This window comes from Rissa tridactyla, chromosome 2 (genome assembly GCF_028500815.1).
Source record: "Rissa tridactyla isolate bRisTri1 chromosome 2, bRisTri1.patW.cur.20221130, whole genome shotgun sequence".
Lineage (NCBI taxonomy): Eukaryota > Metazoa > Chordata > Aves > Charadriiformes > Laridae > Rissa > Rissa tridactyla.
In genome coordinates, this window is record NC_071467.1 from 67,136,701 (window position 1) to 67,156,221 (window position 19,521).

The 19,521-nt window shown below is 43.2% G+C and overlaps 1 protein-coding gene across 1 annotated transcript in view; it reads right to left on the reverse strand.

The window, feature by feature from the left end:
- Positions 1-641: 641 nt before the first annotated feature.
- The window catches only part of TMEFF1 (transmembrane protein with EGF like and two follistatin like domains 1), a 55,893-nt gene continuing 37,013 nt past the window's right edge, over positions 642-19,521 (reverse strand). Inside the window, exons 6-10 of the mRNA XM_054190566.1 lie at positions 14,380-14,528; positions 13,446-13,511; positions 6,350-6,473; positions 3,226-3,384; positions 642-1,526 (exon numbers count right to left, since the gene is read on the reverse strand). Of these exons, the coding sequence (XP_054046541.1) occupies positions 1,442-1,526; positions 3,226-3,384; positions 6,350-6,473; positions 13,446-13,511; positions 14,380-14,528 (583 nt within the window). The 3' untranslated portion in view covers positions 642-1,441. The remainder of the gene's footprint in view (positions 1,527-3,225; positions 3,385-6,349; positions 6,474-13,445; positions 13,512-14,379; positions 14,529-19,521) is intronic.

The following is a 19,521-nucleotide window of genomic DNA, read 5'->3' on the forward strand; positions in this document are numbered from 1 at the left end:
GAACACACATTTAAAGGGTCACGCTTCTGTACTGATGAAGTTATTAGCGTTAATCCAGGAAAGTTAAGTAACTTACTAATTAAGCAGGAAAGCAAACTTGCATATTTTGAACGATCTACTTTTGTTTTCGCGTTAGTGGAGTGCTTTCCTCTGAGGGAATTCAAAGAGCCGTCAGGAAAACGACCGCAGTTGTTTTTTTCCAGCAAAACAACTTCAGGTCTTCAGCTTGCTGCAATTACCACATGGGGTAACAAATAAACACACTAAACCAGAGGCGATGTAGTGAAAACGTTGTATTGTGACATGCTTTTCCAGTTCAAAATGTTGAAAGCATTATTATTTTTTTCTTTATTGAACAAATTAGTAAATCCTACATGCAAAACTTTGATAGCCTAAACTACATGTTAAAACAGCTGAACACATCCTAGTCACACTTTTACCTCGGGATCTTCCAAACGACAACTAACAGTCTATTAATATAACTATGACCAGCAGACTAATTTGGATGGACTTCTTTAGCTCTTGAAAATACTCTGTACAAGAGCACTAGTAATTCATTCACTTTTATTATTTTTTTTTTATTTTAATCACAAACACTATACAATCCGTATCGTAGGTGTCAAAACATGTATTTTCTTTAAAAAAGTTTAAGAAGTATTAAAACAGCTTTGACAGTGATAAAGTAGGCTTTATTCCAATTATTTGTCTTGGATTATCCAACACCAATTTTTACAATACCTAAATCTACTAAGACCTACTTCTTTTGCACCTGTGCCATCTGCTCCACCAGGTAACTTCCCAAATTATGAAATTTATAATTTTCCTCTTTAAAAATAAATTGTTGGAATTATTTATGAAGATGGCAGTGCTTAGACCCAGTCCACACGTTTTATAAATATGTTACAACTACACACAGCACACAGCTTCACAGTTCATGCGATAGGCAGTGTCTAAAAAATCAGTTACTAACTTCCAAAAACATTTAAATATCTACGGTATTTAAACACAGTGTTTTCTAGTTTCTCATAAGAAAAGTAAGCTGTAAACATTTTTACCTTTAGTTCATGCCTTGTTTGCTAGGTAATGTGGACTTTTTTGTTGGTTTGTTGTTTTGTTTTGTTTTTTTTTTTTTAAATCTACAACCATTGGTGGAATAAATCTGTGTTCCCAAAAATATTACATTCCATGGATAAAGCACAAGTCTATTATATAACCATGTGATACAGATACAGAAAATGAACTACTGTATTCAAAAACATAAAAGTAAAGATACTAAAACAGTCCATAGCTGTTAGGTCTGATGCTTTCAGAATATAGACCAACATTGTTACACTAAAAATGTTCAAAAATAAGGCCTCTGAAATAAATATTTCCATTCTTTAAAAAAAGATATAATAAAAATGTACATCACATGGTCAATGTAGGTATAAAAATCACTAAGTTAAACCATTCTGGATGATGTATCTGAAGTAAAATGGCCTAGGTTTTGCTTCTGCCGACGTCCTCTATTGTTTTTGGGGCATTTTCTGTTAAAAAAAGAGACAAAGAAAGAAAGAAAGAGGGAAAAAGGAGGGCTGATTTTATATATGCTGCATAAAATTAAGCCTAGCAATAACACATTGACTTAATTTCTTGTACTTAACAATAGCAAGGAGTCTATGAGGTGTGCTGACTGGGGGGATGCTGTTTGGTACCAGACTGTCACCTGGGGATGTCCGTGGGACCCCAGGTGACTCAGAAGGGAGTTCTGCTTGAACTTGAGACCGAAACCAGCAACGCGCTACAAGCTTCAGCCTTTGATCCAGCAAAAGACATACCATGGTGAATAATTGCATTGGATTTACTTTATACATATTTCATACTTAAAATCTGGTGGGTGCTAAGACTGGATCAATCAGCCTTTTGAAGTGCTGGGCCTCCTGGTGCCCCTGAAACAGAGTCCACCCTGGACTCTCTGTGGGGTGCCCTCAGGAGATCCCTTTCTTGGGGATGGACACACAACTAGGAAAGGATTCACAAAAGCCAGCAACTGTGAATGGTCCGGGACATTCTCAGCCTGTCAGACAGCAGGTAATGCAAGACAGACTGTTCCTGAGAGACCATGAGGTGGGGAACGGTGTCAGTGAGGCTGAAAGAGGAAGGCTGCTGAACCACAGCCATCCACGCCACTGCTTTGGCCAGAAGGGTGTTGGGCAAAAAAAAGGGATGAGATCAATTGCATGAGCCAAATAACTTTTTTACATGTGCAGGAGGTGTTAGATATGTGTACTTATACCCACTATGTTGAACCTTAGGAGATAGGTAAGGAAGGAAGCCTATGCTGTTTGTTCATAGGGGTGTCATTCTACATCACCGAGCTTGGAAAGCCATGCACTAATGCAGTAGCACAAAGTTTTATGGCCCAATGTCACTGGAGCTGAAAAAGTGAAGGATGAGTTGAGGAGGAAAAGGCAAAATGTAGCATGGATGCCCAAGTGTAGGACTTAAACACTTCATGCACCTATAAGGTAGCTAAGTCATCCTTAATCTAGCCCAGAGCCCTCAGTCCTCCTTGGGTTCAAGTCCTTGACGAGCAAATTGAATCCCTTGTCGTAAAAAAGAATCCATGGCTCTCATCTCAGTTTTCATACAGGGCGAGAGTCGGAGGTAGCCCAGAAATCTGAACTCTATGATTGTGCATCTTTACACTTCATAAAATAGGTTCCCATGAAGAGTGCGTAATAATGGGACTAGCTGCACATGAGTTTTCAGAAAGTATCTATAGTGTGAGGGATACTTCTCTCTCTGTGTAACACCATTTACAGTGGTACTGCAGGGGAACAGCATCTTGTCAACCTCTCTGGTTTTACTGGGCAGGAAGAGGGGAATCACAGCTTCTACAAGATATCAGCAATGCTTGAACAACTCCAGTGAAGGTCTCACACAGTACCTGACCTTTTGGATGTGTTTCAAGACTGATCTGTTCTGCTGGGTGTTTGGTCTGGGGATTCAGAGTGGTTACTGGTGGTTTGTGAATTTAAATAAATGTGTGCTTTGTAAGGGGGAAAAAAAAAAAAGCAATAGGGTGTTACATCATCCTTCCACTTTGGACATTTCATATTTTTTTATGACGGTATTTTAGGATATATGTTAAAGCACATAAAATTTGGGGGGGTCAAACATTTAAATACTGAAAAAGTAAATCCATACAATGCGTAATTTTCCACTGTTTTTGTCTTTACCTACCTTGTTATGCACATGACAATTGCAACTATAATGGCAATCTGTACAGCTCCAATTATTGCTGCAATAAGGACATGCGTAAGCTTTTGTCTACTTGGGACAACATAAAGAATACTAAAGTCTGTCTTTTCACAGTGCTGTCCAGTATATCCTGATTCACACCTGAAAAAGAAAAGGAATATTTCATGGAATCTGTGATTTGATAACAGCCCAGTCAGTCATTTTGCAGATGAAGCAAGGAGTCCAAGGTGACTCCAGCTGAGAAAGAGCTGGTGAGAAGGCAGAGGTGTGGTAACGCTTGGGTTGGGGAACGGTTTGGATTCCTGTGGCAAGAGAAGAGATGGAGCAGACGTGCTCTGCTTTCCTGGATAAGGTCACTCTGAAAACACACCAGCATGGTGAAGGCCCTGATTTGGCAAAGGAAACATGTGAGGTCGTTATTAAATTGGGCTGATATTTAGGAAGAACATAGCAACTAGGTGAAACAAATAGACAAGGTTAAATGAAACACAAAGAAGAACACAAAATGACGACGCTCACTCAGCTGCAATGTCAATAGGGACAATAGGGACAATAGGGACAGGAATAACAAAGAGGGGAAAAAAAAACTTCAAAAATGGGGGGAAAGGAAGATTCTTTTTCAAGCTGAAGCCTACGAAAGTGGAATCCCGCAAAATTTTTTGGATGAGCATTAAAGACCCTCCTGCCTTTTCACCAAACCAAAATTTGACAGAGGTCGGGTTAGACAACCCAGTGGCTCACACCTGTTCAAGTGAGGGTTCATGGAAGAATCCATAAAAATTCACCAGGTGTGGGGGATAAATGGCTGGAGACAGAAGAGAAGCAGCTGCTCTAAATGGTACCTTGGCTGAGCAAAGCAGCAATTAGCTCAGTGAGAAACTCAGCAGAGGCTGCTCCTCATCAGTGCCACGTGTTCAGGGAATGCAAGATGTGCCAGTGGTGAAGGTGGCAGTGGAAACACGCTCTGGAGGAATTCATGTCACAAGGCAAGAGAGGCAGAAACACAACAAGGAAAGGCAAGAGCCACCCAAGACACTGAGCTGAAGTCTGCAGAATCAAAGCCCACTGCTTACATCCCTGAGCAAGTTCCCTGTACAGTTATCCTTTAAAACCGACTGATGCGAATGTACCATTAAGGGCAACAGAATCATACAATTGGCCTCCAGCTCTATAGTAGAAAGCTGGAGAAGAAATACTCACATGCAGGCAGAGAAACAATCCTTTTGTAAACTGGATCAGATAAGTCTGAATGCAGTACAGAATCGGTCTCATCCATCCAAAAGCATTGTGCTAGGGTAGGAATTAATTCTGTTTGGAGCGACGAAATAATTACTCCACAGACCTTCCTACAACTGCTAATGCAACTCCTAATCCCCCTTTGCATGCAGGGATAACAGCTGGGGTTTGCATGTGCATAATCTTGTGACTCTGCTTTCTCCAGCCATGAGCTGCTGTCTAAGGAGTTTGGGTTCAGGCATGAAACAAGTTCCAGTAAGAGCAGAGTTATTAAAGAAAAGCCCTCATGTACTGTAGGTAAGCTTGGTAATGGCTAGGAAGGGTACCAAAAGAAACAGCTATTAGTATACAAGAAGGAAGAGGATGGGGAACACGTTGGTAATCAATCACGCACAAAGAAACAATAAGGAAGAGGACTCCTTGCTAGTGAAGAGGACCGAATTCTTATTGTTACTTTGCTTTTGTTTTCATTAAAGAAGGTAACAGTCAAAGTGTCATCAAGGTGAGAATTGCTTTAAAGCAGAGGAGGCAAAACAAAGCAGAGGAGGAACGTGTAATTCAAAGATGTTTCCTCAGAAACACTGACGCGACAGGAAATTATTTCTTAGAAATGTTGGATGGAGATTCAGGAGTACTGAATCCCTGCAAAGAAGAAGTGCTTGTGTTAGGAACTATATTGGTGGGATGAAGTACTAGGCCCTACTTTAAGCTGCCTTAAACTAGTAAAGCATTCTGCTGCATTAATATATAGCAAGATAATATAGCAGTAATACAGTATTATCAGTAAGTCCTATTGGAAAGGTGAAAATAAACAAGAAAGAGTCTCAGATGGGAAAAGGAATAATATAAGCTTTCAGATGCTTGTGTTGACAACCACACTCACTCGGCCTTTTGGGCTTCCTGCTCCCTGATCAGTCTGGAAACCCTTAAATCTCGGCAGTGGAAAAAACCCTAAATATCCTCGATCCATAAAGATCAAGGGAGAAAATGTGATAGTATCTAATGGATTTACAGCCAAAGTTTCCAAAGTAAAGGAAAGCAAAGAGTTATAGCACCTTCAGCCACATTAATCTGAAAGTACAAGCCTGCAAGATAAAAGTTCAGGACTGAAACCTCATAATAACCAGGGCACTCCATGTTATTAAGAAGAAGTGGCCTTTTTCTATAAACAACTTTTCAAATTATTTTTATTTTAAAAAAACAAAACAAGGAGGCAGAATTTAGTTGGTGAAATGCAAAGAAAACAACTGTCTGGGAGCTAAGGAAATAAAACAAAACATTCAGATTTCCTGGGAAAAACTGAGTGGCTTTATACTGAGTGTACTGATCCACTAGATTATACCATAGACAAAAAATTTGGCCCAAAGAATATTTTGCAATTTGATACTCTCTAGATGAAGCCTATTATTCTGAAAAAGGGCCATAAATGTTAAAAATAAGATATTGATACTCTAGAGAGAGTTTATGACAAGAGCAATAAAAGGTACAGAGAGCGTAAGAACAGAGTGAGGGGTCAATGGGGAAAGAGCAGTCACACAGAGAAGCCATGCAAGACAAAGGCAGGTTTTTTGAGTTTTGGGTTGGGTTTTTTTTCCCCTCTAGGTAGGATTTAGCAGCTGAAAATAAGGAGACAACACTGAGGCCATGGTCCTCAGAGGGATTCAGCTTCTGAACTACCTGAGCGATGGCGCCTCTCCTCTGTCTCCCGCATGACTGGAGCAGCTGGGAGCTGCCCACAGCATGGGGACACGGCTCCGGGGCTGCTGCGGAGGCAATGGCAGACTGACACATGCTGTAATTATGGCTAGAGAGCATTTTGATTAAGCTCTGCAGCAATTTCGAGCACGTTTTGCAGGCATGCAGGACTTACCGGCAGGAAGCCTTCTGAGTGGAATAAATGAATTCACATTTTCCATGTATACAGTAGCCGTTGAAGCTTTCTGAACAAGGTATGTGGTTTCCAATGTAAATGTCTTCTCTTTGATCACTGGCGTCTTGAAAAGGAATATACATAAACAATTATAAACGGCTGTATGATACTCATTAAAAAAATCTCAACCAGGAATAGCATACCCTTAAAATCTCATAGCAAATAAAGGAACACAGAATAATAAAGCAGAGGCTTAAGGGTGAAGCTTCAGAGGCACCTAGAGAGATTTGCTGGGATATACTGCACTGAAAAATGATCCTCAGAGACATCTAAATATGCTTCTTATGTCAGGTTTCTCGAAAGGAGAAAAGTATTCATCACAGAAACAAGCCGATGCAGGAAGATCAGCAGAAGCTTTGTCAATGGCACTGGGTCAAAGAGATAATACACAGATACGCAGAGCTCTCTCCCATGTCTAAACAGAGGAAAAAAAACCCTGAAGGGTTAGAAAGAAGCTAAACTACATTTTATGACTACTGGGTATAAAACAACTTGGTAATGCCCTGATCCGGGCTGGCTGTGTTGATAACACACTGGTGTTTTGGCTGTTGCTGAAGGGAGCTCGCACAGCCTCAAGGCTTTCTTGGCTTCTCGCTCTGGCCCCTGAGCACGTGGGGCTGGGGGTGGGCAAGAGGCTGGCAGGGGACACAGCCGGGACAGCTGACCCAAAATGACCAAATGGATGTTCTGTACCATACGACATCACGCTCAACAACAAAAGAAGGGTGTTTTGGTTTTTCCAAGGTGGCTGTTGGTTAGAGACCAGCTGGGCATCAGTCTGCTGGTCAGATGTCGCAAGTGATGGCTTTTGCATTGCTTGGTTTTTTTCTCTTTTCTTTTTCCCTTTTTTTCTTTCCCTTCACTTCTTAAACTGTCTTTATCTTGAGCAATGAGTTTTTCTCATGTTTTCCCTTCTGATTCCTTCTGGGGGGAAGGTGGAGATGAGATAACTTGCTGTCCTGGTCAGCCCAGCACAGGGAGGCAAACCCTTCTGCCCCAACATCTTTCATGCTTCTTTCGTGTTACTAAAACTATCTAAAGCTGTGTAAATTTTCAACCGTTCTTTCCCCAAAATTGTTCTGTAAAAAAGTCCTAAATACAGAAGTTGGTATTTCATAATGAACTTCTCTAAAGAGCAGGATCTAAAGATGTGAAAGTAATTGTGGAATTATGTTCATTTCCATGGCAATAGCCTATAGCGGCACAAATAAAACATTACAATGAACTGCAGGTGCAAAGCAAAAAAGGGACTGTGAAGAAGAAATCTCTTATACAACTGCAGATATTTGGAATAACACCAGCAAGAAAGAGAATGTATTTACACAAGGAAAAAAAAAAAAGGCATGCTGCTGGTTTAGGTTTTCTCTGCACATTTTCTGGAATGATTGCTAATTTGTTCCAGGAGAAAAAAATCTATTAGAGGTCTGAGATACAAGGAAGCTTGATGGTTCAGGCTATGCTTCAAAGATTTAGGTGACTTGATAGGAGGGAAGAACATTGCCTAATACTGACAATATGTCCAATACCACCCTGTTGGAATAGACTATGTTGTGATATGTCTAAGAGAAGAAAAGTAGGGAAGGCTCATCCCAAAACTATTGTCTCTTCCAAGCAGTTAATTACTGTCATATCTGATCCCAATCAAAGGCTAGTAATAAGCTGCACAGAATTACATTAGTCGGTTCAGTTAGCCGTGCCACGTCTGGCTTTAATGTATGTATTAATACAGAATGTGAGGCCCAGGGAAAGAAGCATTCCCTGAAAGGCCGCCAGGTAGCCGTGGCCACCCAAGTCAGAAGCAAAACTTGCACTGAGAGACATTAAAAACGGGATGTGATTCCTAGTGTAAAATAGACTAGTGATGGCAATCCGTTTTTATCCTGAGAGGCCTGCTAGACTGCTTCAGAGCTTCAAAGTGAAAGATTTAACTAGTGTGGGAGCCTTGAAGGAGTGACTGGATAGAAGAGTTCAGATACTTCCCCAGAAGGAAGAGGCATGCACAAAACCCGAAACCCTGATGCCTGCCTTGGCACAATAAAACCAGCAAGCCAGCTGAATGCGGGAAGAGAGACCTTTCTGTTGTAACTTTAGGTAGACACTTGCACTGTAGGAGAAGGAGATTGTCATGGCTATGGTTCTACAGACCAGAAGGCATTCTACATTCAGAGAACAGGGTGTAAAAAGAGTAACTCACAGGAATTTAAAGCAAAAGCAAACAGACAGAAGTGTGGACTGTTCTCTTATCACGGAAGAAAAAGTCATTCGAAGTAGTTCAGGCTCTCGCTATCTAAAAAGACCTGACTACTGCATAAAAATATTTCAAAACAATTTTTTTGCACAAGGCATGCTCCCTCCATGCACATCATTCACTGAATTTGCAACTGCACAAGCTATACACATTAATAATAATAATTATATACAATGTTTTTTTCACTAACTAGATTTCAAGGGCAATTTATATGCAATGAATAGAAGGCTGTAACTGATTCTGAATAGGAACCAAAAGTGGTGTTTCATTACATCACATAATAAGATGTATATTCCATTTGGTGCCTTTTATGCCTTCATAATGTAAGTGAAAATTGACATTAAATCATTCCAACTGCTACATTATATGGAGTGAGAATAAGAGAATTTGTGGAAAAAAATGTACGAAGCTTTTTGGCACTGAATGGCTTTTCAAGAAGAACACAAGGAATGTCAAAAGCAATGGTGGGATGGCTTTACTGTGGGAAGCCATGGGAGTGCAAAACCAGTATAATGACAGAAAAAAACTAAAGACCAGAGGTAACAGAGAAGATACCAAGCCCTTACAACAAAACCTGCATTAAGACCAGCAGTGAGAAGAATCAACAGTGAGTTATGGTCACTGGCGATTCCCTCCTGTGTGGAATGGAAGCACCATTTGCAGACCAGAGCCTCTTTTCAGGTAAGTTTGCTGTCTCCCTGGTGCCCAAAATAGGGACAACACCACAAGACTGTAGAGCTTCGTACAACCTCCAGACCGCTATCCGTTCCTGCTCTTTCACATGGGTACTAATGATGTAGCAACAAAAAGCCTGAGGCTGATCAAAAGAGATTTCAGAGCCCTGGGAAGAACACTAAAACATTCAGGAGCACAGGCAGCGTTTTCCTCAATCCTCCCAGTAACAGGGGGAGGCTTTGGAAGAAACAGGCGAGCCCAGGATATTGATACCTGGCTCCAGGACTGATGCCTCTGCCAAAACTTTGAGGTTTTAAACCATGGAAGAGCCTTTGAGACACAAGGTATGCTGGGGCCTGACAGCATCCACCTGTCCCGAAGGGGAAAATGTGTCTTTGGGCATAAGCTGATGGGACTGATCGAGAGGGCTTTCAACTAGAACCAATGGGGGAGGGATACCAACAGGATTGCAGTAGGTAAGCCAAGGGTTGGCATAGCATAACCTGAGGGTGAAAATGCTAGTGGGAACATTTGCACTGCTCCTGGGAGCACAGAGGGCTCAGGATCATACCTGACATGCTTGTACACCAACACACGCACTATCAGAAGCAAACAGCGTGAACCGGAAGTGTTGGTTAGTTCCCAGAACTATGATATGATCGGTATTAGTGAGACTTGATGGAATGAGTACCACAGTTGGAGTGCTGGGATGGAGGGCTACCGGCTGTTCCAGAGGGACAGGCAGGGCAGGCGAGGTGGAGGTGTCGTGCTATATGTAAGGGAGAGGTTTGATTGTGCAGCCCTTACAGTTAGTGATGATGGGGTTGAGAGCCTCTGGGTGAGGGTTAGGGGGATGAAAAACAAAGGAGATACAGTAGTGGGTATCTACTACCGATTGCCCAGCCAGGATGTAGGCACTTAAGAGTTAGTCTATAGGCAATTAGGAGAAATTTCTGCAAGTGTAGTCCTTGTCCTTATGGGAGCTTTCAACTTCCTAGACATCAGCTGGGAATATCATACTGCTGTGGTGAGCAGGTCTCAGAAATTCTTGACGTTTGTAAGAGACAACATCTTGTCACAAGTGAGCCAAGTACGAAAGATGCCCTCCTAGATTTGCTATTTGTGAATAGAGAAGGACTCGTGGGAGATGTGTTGGTATGTGGCTGTCTTGGCCACAGTGATCGTGAAATGGATGAGTTTAAAATTTTCAGTGTAATGAGAAAAAAGGACACCAGAGTTGCTACCCTGGACTTCAGGAGAGCAACTGTTAAGCTATTGAGGGAGCTATTTAGCAGAGTACCCTGGGAATCTGATTTTGAGGACTTAGGAGTCCACAAGTGGTGGTCAGTTTTTAAGAAGCAGCTTTTAGAAGCACAGGAGCAGGCAACCCCACTGTGTTGTAAGTGAAGCAAGTAGGGCAGAAGACCAGCTTGCTGAACAGGGAGCTCCTCGTGGAGCTCAAGGAAAAAAGAAATTGTATGATCTCTGGAAGCAAGGTCAGGCTTTGTAGGAAGATTACAGAGCTGTGGTTCCTATACGCAGGGAGAAGACACGAAAGGCCAAAGCTCAATTAGAGTTGAATCTGGCCAGTGTCATGTCAGATAACAAGAAGGTCTTTTTAAAGTACATTAATAGCAAGAGGAGGTCTAAAGACAATATTGTACTGATACTTGTTGAAGGTGGTCATCTGACTAATAGGGATGAAGAAGAAACAAAAGCATTCAATGCTTTTTTTGACTCAGTCTTTAATAACACTGATACACCTTGGGCTGCCCAGTTCCCTGAGTTGGAGGACCACAAGTGTGGGAATGGTGACTTCCCATTTCAATGTGGACACTGAAATTGTAAGGGACCAGTTGTATCAACTGACTGTTCACAAGTTCATGGGGCCTAATGGGGTTCATCCCAGACTACCGAAGGAGCTAGTGGGTGTTATGGCAGAACCCCTCTCGATCATCTACCAAAGGTCTTGGGACTCTGTGGAGGTCCCTGCTGACTGGAAGATAGACAACGTTATTCCAATTTACAAGAAGGGAGTGAGGGAAGACCCAGGAAACTATAGACCTGTTAGTCTAACAGTCTAACCTCAAATCCTGGAAAAATTATGGAGATTATACTGGGTACTATTGAAAGGCATTTAAAGAATAATGCAATCATCAGGCACAGTCAACATGGGTTCACAAAAGGAAAGTCCTCTTTAACTAATTTGATATCCTTCTATGATAAGGTCACCTGCCTAGTGGATGAAGGGAAGGTGGTGGATGTAGTTTTTCTGGATTTTAGTAAGGCTTTTGATACTATCCCTCACAGCATCCTTCTGGATAAGTTGTCCATCTGTGGGATAATCAGGTTCGTGGTGTGCTGGGTGAAGAACTGGCAGGGCTCCAAGGATTTTAGTGGTGGGGGCCACATCTGGCTGGCGACCGGTCACCAGTGCTGTTCCTCAGGGTTCAATTCTAGGGCCGGTTCTGTTGAATATATTTATCAATGATCTGAGTGTAGGAGCTGAATGCACCATTAGCAAGTTTGCTGATGATACCAAGGTGCTGTTGCGTCTCCTGAGGGACAAGAGGCCTTGCAGAGGGATCTAGATAGATTGGAGCATTGGGCAATGATTAATGGGATGAAATTTAGCAAGTCCAAGTGCCAGACTCTGCACCTAGGATGGAGTAACACTAGGCACAAGTATAAACTGGGAGAGGAGTGGCTGGAGAGCAGCCCTGCAGAAAGGGATCTGGGGGTGCTGGGTGGAAGCACGCTCAGTATCAGTCACAGTGTGCCCTGGCAGCCATGAGGGCAAACCACATCCTGGGGTGCATCAAACACAGCATCACCAGCTGGTCAAAAGAGGTGATTATCCTGCTGTATTCAGTGTTGGCGTGTTGGTGCGGCTTCACCTTGAGTACTGTGTGCAGTTCTGGGAGACACAATTAAGAAGGATGTGAAGGTGCTTGAAGGCATCCAGAGGAGGGCAACAAAGCTGGTGAAAGGGCTGGAAGGAATGTCCTATGAGGAGAGGCCGAGGACTCTGGGTTTGTCTAGTCTGGAGAAAAGGAGGCTGAAGGGCGACCTCATTGCTCTCTACAGCTTCCTGAGGAAGGGAAGTGGAGCGGGAGGTGCTGAGCTCTGCTCCCTGGGACCCAGTGATAGGATGTGTGGGAATGGTTCAAAGCTGCACAAGGGGAAGTTTAGACTGGACATTAGGAAGCATTTCTTTACCAAAAGGGTGGTCAAACACTGGAGCAGGCTTCCCAGAGAGGTAGTCGATGCCTGTCACTTTTTAAGAGGCATTTGGACAATGGTCTTAATAACATGCTTTAACTTTTGGTCAGCCCTGAATTGGTGAGGCAGTTGGACTAGATCATCATTGTAAGTTCCTTCCAACTGAAATTATTCTATTCTATTCTAATTCTATTCTATTCTATTCTATTCTATTCTATTCTATTCTATTCTATTCTATTCTATTCATCAGTGCTATTATTTGTGAGAGAAGAAGAGGAAAGGTAAAGACCTACGCAGATCTGCACTTTGCATATTTCTTCTGAGAATGCACCTAACACACATGTGCTACTACTACGTAAAATAACTGAGCAGGAAGTGAAACTCTGCCTTATTTCATTTATACTAAGGTTATTAAAGGCAAGGTAAGGTTTGTACAGGTAAAACATTTTCAACCAATGTGATTAAGCCTATTAGTTTACTGAAAACATTTTAAAACAACCTCACAAATACAGAATCTGCCATTTTTTTTCAGAAGTTAACAGAAAAGATGGGGTCATGGGGTGGGGAGCTTGTGTCATTTCATCAGGAATATCACAGCTTGGTGTCTTCTTGTGTTATTTTCACAGCACTTGGGCGCAGTCGAATCCTGTGACCGCTGCACAGGGTGGTGAGCAGCTGGGCATCTTAGGGGAGTACAGCGGGCAAAACTCACAAATCACACACATCCCCTTCTTGACGGCCTTACAATGTCAGTGCTGTAAGAAAGAAGCTGTTCACAGATCTGTCTCAGTGACAGAAATCAAAGCTGTAAGTCAGACAAGAAGGGACCTGTGTGCTCTAATTTCTCACCTTGTGCAACCATAACCAAACAGCACAAAGTCAGGACAGTACCTTTCACCTCTGGCCGATACTGCATGCCATCGTCTTTCTTTCCAACTGCGTTTGCATCGTCTGTTTCTAGGTGATAAATACATGCATGGACAGCTATTAGGAAAGGCTTATTTCCAGACCACTACATATATGTCATTGAGAAGCCCCAATAATATTCGAAGAAGTATTTTAATTGCAGTAAAACTGGACACATTCCCACATTGGTCCTCCCACACAACCAGGTTGGTGGCACACCTGGTCAGTAACAGAGTCAGTCACCCCAGCATCCAGACCAACACATGGCACACCTCAACCTGTAGGTTTTGAACTAAAAACTCTTCCATGCTACTGGCCTAGGTTATTTTGGTGACAGTCTGTTTTGGTTTTGGAACTAAGTTACAGATCTAGATGGAACTGGCAAAGAGATGGTAGAAAGCTGTTATTCCCATGAGAAGGTCCCAACTGCAAGACCCCAAAACTGAAGAGTCACGCACATGACTAGCTACAAGGCAGAAGACAGAGGGTTTCAGTGGACTGTTGCAACTGGAAAAGGAAATGGGTAAATATTTGTGCAACTGGGGCCTGACTTGACTCACCTTGGAAGTACATTGTACAGCCCACAGCAACAAGAAGGAACATTTCCCACAAGCTGGCATTCCTTTTGCTTTCTTGCTTCTTACCACCCCCTCATGTAAGACCCGTTGGACTATTGCTTAGATTATTCTAAGAGCTTTTACTGTCTTTCCAGGTAACAGCAGCCAAAGGGAAGTAACGTAAACATAGTCCATATATATATAGTGTAAACATACCTCTGTGTGGGGAACTCTAAAATACAAGCAGGGAATTCACTGATAACTGCACCAGTGACTTCTGATCAAAAACGGAAAAGGGAAAGCTTTACCAAGCGCGCTTACGTCAGAATTTACATTTAGCAGAAAACCAAAATTAAGCGTACCTGAGCAGTGTCCGAGATGCCTGATGTCGATCTGCTCTTGCCTCAGACACGATGCTTCTCTAACAAAGCACGGATTGTTATAGGAACTTCCATCAGAAGCACACACAGGATTAAAACTGTATCCACTGCAGTCTATATTGCATACACACCTGTCAATTGAAACGTACAGCAAAACAAAATTCACATCCAGCAAACGAAAATTAAGTCATGTTGAGTCCTGAGTAAACACTAGCTCATACAGTAATACCAGGAGAGAAGAGCGTGTTGCATGAGGATGCTGAAGAATTTGTTGGTGTCTCAGGCTTCCAAGCAGAATATACAAAATTATGAACAGGTGCTTCAGTGTGCTTTTTAATAATGTATTGGTGTTTCTTATAGTTTTACTATGATATCAATCTCATTGATTACCACCTGCAAATTGGTAACACATTGCTAGGAAAATTTACTACGTTAATAAAACTGTGTGTGGTGTCTGTTCTCCAGTGTGAACAAAACCAGGTTAATATTCTACTTTTTTGGGGGTGATCCCTGAGAAGGAAACAAAAAGGAGGCCATTTCTGCTAAGCAGTAAAAAGAGTTTTCCTATTCCAGAGGCTGTACAGAATCAATATTCTTGGTTAACTGTTTCATTTCTGTGAGACATTCATCATACCTTTGAAGGTTAACAGTGGATTTATTATGTTGTATTTAAAACAGGATTATGTAACCGAAATTATTTTATATAGCCTCCAATCCACACTTTGGTTGTTTGAGACACAGCATTTTCCATATAACTTGCAAGTAGGGATTGTCAAACAAAAGTGGGGAAAATGAAGGCCTAACAGGTAGCTGGTTCCTAAAATGTAGGACGTCCAAAGACTTAGGTAGGGATATGACTTAATTGGTTTTGGTTAGATAGTTTTGTTGCCTCAACAAAATATCCTGAAATTTTACGTGTGTGAATGGCACAGGAAAACTTTCCAGCTTTCCAAGCCCCACACCCCCTTTGTTTATTTTAATCAATATTCTACTTTTTAACTGAAACTCATATTTTTGAATGAAAGTTTATGTGTGTTTCACATTGCTCTGCAAGCTCCGCTCCGCCTCTGCACTGGGAAAAGGAGCGTGGCTGTAGAACAGGGGTCGTGGCGAGCACCCGGTTCAGCTCTCCAATGAGCTCCTCCTGATGCCGTGAGAGCAGGAAGAGCCGCTCTGCATCTTCTGAGGAGGTGGAGGTGGACACGTGGTCCTCTCCTTGCCAGAAAGCTCTACACAAGGGGGCACGTGGTCTGACTGCTAGGAGCTGCTGCTGGCTTTATCTTGACTCACTCCCGTAAGACATGGGGTGGTGAAAAAAACCCAAGCTACCAACTCGCCAGGTTTTGTATGCTCTTTACAGCTGGTTCCAGATACATTTTAATGATTAAATAGATGTATGTGTGCCTCAAGATAGTGACAAACCTCCCAGCAGAACCTAATTCCATGCTGCAGAAACACTGAGGAAGGCCTGCGTAACTTTCTCTCTCCCTCTTTTTCCATAAGCACCTTTTGTTACCTAAATTTAAAGATGCTAATTTTGCCAGTAATATTTCATGCCTGTGAACTTCAGATTGTTGCTAGACAAAAGAACCTCTCTAGTGCAAACAGGTTTTTAAGTGCACCTCCTGACAGTGAAAAATGAGTCTCCACACATCTTAGGGACCTACCTCAAAGTACTCATGAAGCTGCTAAATATCAACGTGATGAACATATGATAGTTTTTCTTACTAGAAATGGTAATGGTTGTAAACCTTAGACCCAGGAAAGGAAGTCCTATTTTGTTCACATGCTCCCACATGATTTTAAGCCTACTGAGGGGTTTATTAGGATTTACTATATGCAAATAAAAGGCTCATGGCTCAGCAGTTGTACACATTCATTGACACAAATGAGTGGAGAGCAGGTCCTCGTTTGTGGTACCAGCTATGTGCTCACTACAGATACCTCCGCTCGGCCTTAGCTCTCAGGGATCACCGCTGCCTGCGTGCGCCCATCCTTGTCACATCGGAGCACATTCGCGTATTTATCTCCAGACCAATTCCGTCTCCATTTCTATGTCCAAACAGCTCTAATTCTGCCTGTAGTCACCATCCAAGGTCCACAGCATCATAATTACTGTTGTTTTTTGACAATTTTGGTGACAAATAAGGTGACTTCTGAAAATAGTTTTTTCTTCCTCATGGTGACATCATAGGCTACAATTGAAAATTTATTTTTTTAATTTACATTTTCACGCTGCACTGTTTAGATTTAACATCTCCTGTTAAATCCTCACTTACTTGTTTTGTGGGTAGATGTGAATTCCTGACCCTATTTTTCTGATAAACACTCTCAATCTTAGATCTGTCTCTTCAATGTACAAAAATCTTTTTATCATTTAAAATTTACATCTGAAACTAGGAAACTAAAAAAACCCCAACACTCTACAAGAGGAGAGCTTGTGACACATCCATGAGGGCTGGCGCAGCACGAAGGAGCCGAATCCCACTGACCAGCTGCAAGGGGCTGGCAGCTGCTGCGTGTCCTTGGAGCAGGACAGAGCTGGCCACTGCCAGGGGTGGGGGGCGAGTGAAACTCCCACCCGCTGCCAGTCTGGATACCGGGAGCTGCTGGAGGCTTGCAAGCACACCAAATCCCCCGGCAGGGCCACGTTGTCAGAACAGACCCCGACCAGCTGGCAGACGGACGTGCTTTCCGCCCACAGGCGTGCGGGCTGCCGGCGCGCCACATCTCCAGAGAGGTCCTCGCTGGCCAGACAGACCCGGCCAGTTGGTGGGACACGTGCCTGCTCTCTGATCTCCAGGATCTGCCCCTGCTTCCAGGATCGGTGCCATTCTCCTTCCAGGCCCCCTTCTTCCGTCCAAGGGCACTGCCTTTCAGGACACCTCTTCTCTCCAGAGCCCTCGGTTTCCCAGGCTCAGTAGTCTATCTATCTGCAGAAGTGCACCGCACGACCGCTTCCCAGCTGCTGATTCTGTCTCATGGCTCTTTATTAACTGGAGGATCCGGGACGTGACACTTGTTCAGTCCAGGTGTTACCCAAAATTTACAACCAGTCCACGCTGGCTGCAGCTCAGGAGTTCACAGGTTCAGTTTTGGAGGTTCATCCACCCGCACGCACCCAGTTATCTGCCTGATGATGTTAGCTACTTCTTCTCCTACAGCCATGATGCCAAATGATCTATCTGGCTTTCACCTGGCCATTCAGTTACTGTCATAGATGCTTTGACAGAGCTCTCCGTCATGTAAAAGCAGCTGGTTTAAATACATTGCAGAATAATGAACAGTTGAACTGGACTGATGTACTTGAAAAAAAATTGAGACTATTAGGCTTCATAATTCCAACTTAAAAACCTGAAGCCATTCAGTGGGCTGAAAGGGAAGGAGTTAAGGTGAGGGCATGGCTGGGGCGTGATGCTCTGAAGGGAGCAGGGCCCCGGTGGATGCAGCCAGGTGTCAGCGAGGGAGCCAGGAGCACACATTAGAGACCTGTACCCCTCAGAGAGTCAACGTGGGGTGCAGTGAAGTTGTCCTCCCTCATAGCTGCTGGGCACCAGGCCCAAAATACAGCCAGGCTTGCTGGAAGCACTGAACTGTGAGATGGGAGCAGTGAAATGCGGGGAGTGCTGCTCTGGGTATAAAACATCAAAAGATAGTTGTTTTTAACTGCTGGGTGTTTGTGAAGGAAAGTTAAACCGTGGGGGAGTGAGTTGCTGCGCTGATGCCGCACATCAAACGCATCGAAACTGGCAGCTGAGTCCCTGCAGGAGGACAGGACCACCACCACTGACTGTAACAAAAAAGCAGCTCAGGTAAGTACTGGAAGATCCCCAGGAGAACCCACTATGAAATACAGAAAACACGTTACACCCTGAAGTCAGAAACCTACAAAGGGCAGACAATAGCTCGATACTGAGGAGATGACAGAAAATCCAACCTCCTGAGGGGAGCCAGCTCCCCCCACCAGCCAGTTTGAGCCCTAGAGCCAGGCAGAAGTCAAAGCCCAAGGCTAACAAGCACAGCCCATGGGGCTGCACCCATCCCACGGACCATACAAGCAGCACACGACGTATGGGAGAAGATGCAGCAGACAGGGTTAATGAGCTAAAAGTGGGGCCCCAAAGGGCAGGAGTCTTATCAGGGGCTGTGTTTTACAGGCAGGAGAACCTGTGTGAGGCATCACAGACTGGGGGCTTTGTTTTTCTTTACAGCTGACTGGAACTGGACATAATTAAAGTCTCATATTGTAATTTGGTGCCTGACAAGTCCCGCTTATGCTGAGGAGAGGGCATGGAGAGAGGAGAGAACAAAACAGGGAGCTGCTCAGGAAGGGAGGGCAGGAAAAACCTGAGGTCATGCAGGGTGCACGGAAGATATGTGTGAGGAACGTGAGAGGGGCACCCAGGAGAGGGAGCAGACCCTAACTGTAAAATTCCTAATATCCCACCTTTTAAGCACTTGTTCTCACTTCTGCCTTAGCTCCCACTGGCACCGTGTCCACATAGAGTGGTCTGGGAGGGCAATACCACATGTGGCTCGCTGAGCTCGGCGGTGAAGCTGCCGACACTTTCCAGCACGACTTGGCCGGAATGAGTGATGAACGGCAGCCCTGGCGTGAGGCTGGACTCCACCGGCCACCAGCCCGCTACGGGCACTAGCCTGAAAACTGAGCTTCAAGGGCAAAGGGATGCTAAGGGATGCAAAGGTTTTGACTGTACTTCTAAATTCGATATATATCCATCATAAAAATATTAGGCTATACAATTAAGCGACATAACATAATAATATGCAACAGAAGACAATTTTACAAAACAGGAAGCATTGGAAAGCCTGTATCAGCAAGGTTTAGATTAGGATTTTAATGCATATAAAAAAGGTATTTTGAACAGAATTTTCCACCTTACTTCTACTCACTTTAAACATGTATTAAAACACTATCTTGCATTTGTTGAGACAACATCATAGCTTTCAGTCTAGCTTTAAATATTTCTAACAATGACTTTTACGTAACATTTTCATTCTATACCATATCGAAAAGGAGAGAAGCAAGATGCATTTCCATCCCTAATTACCAGTAGAAATAAAAATGAGGTGTGCTTTTAGTATGCGCTTCCTGATGTGAGC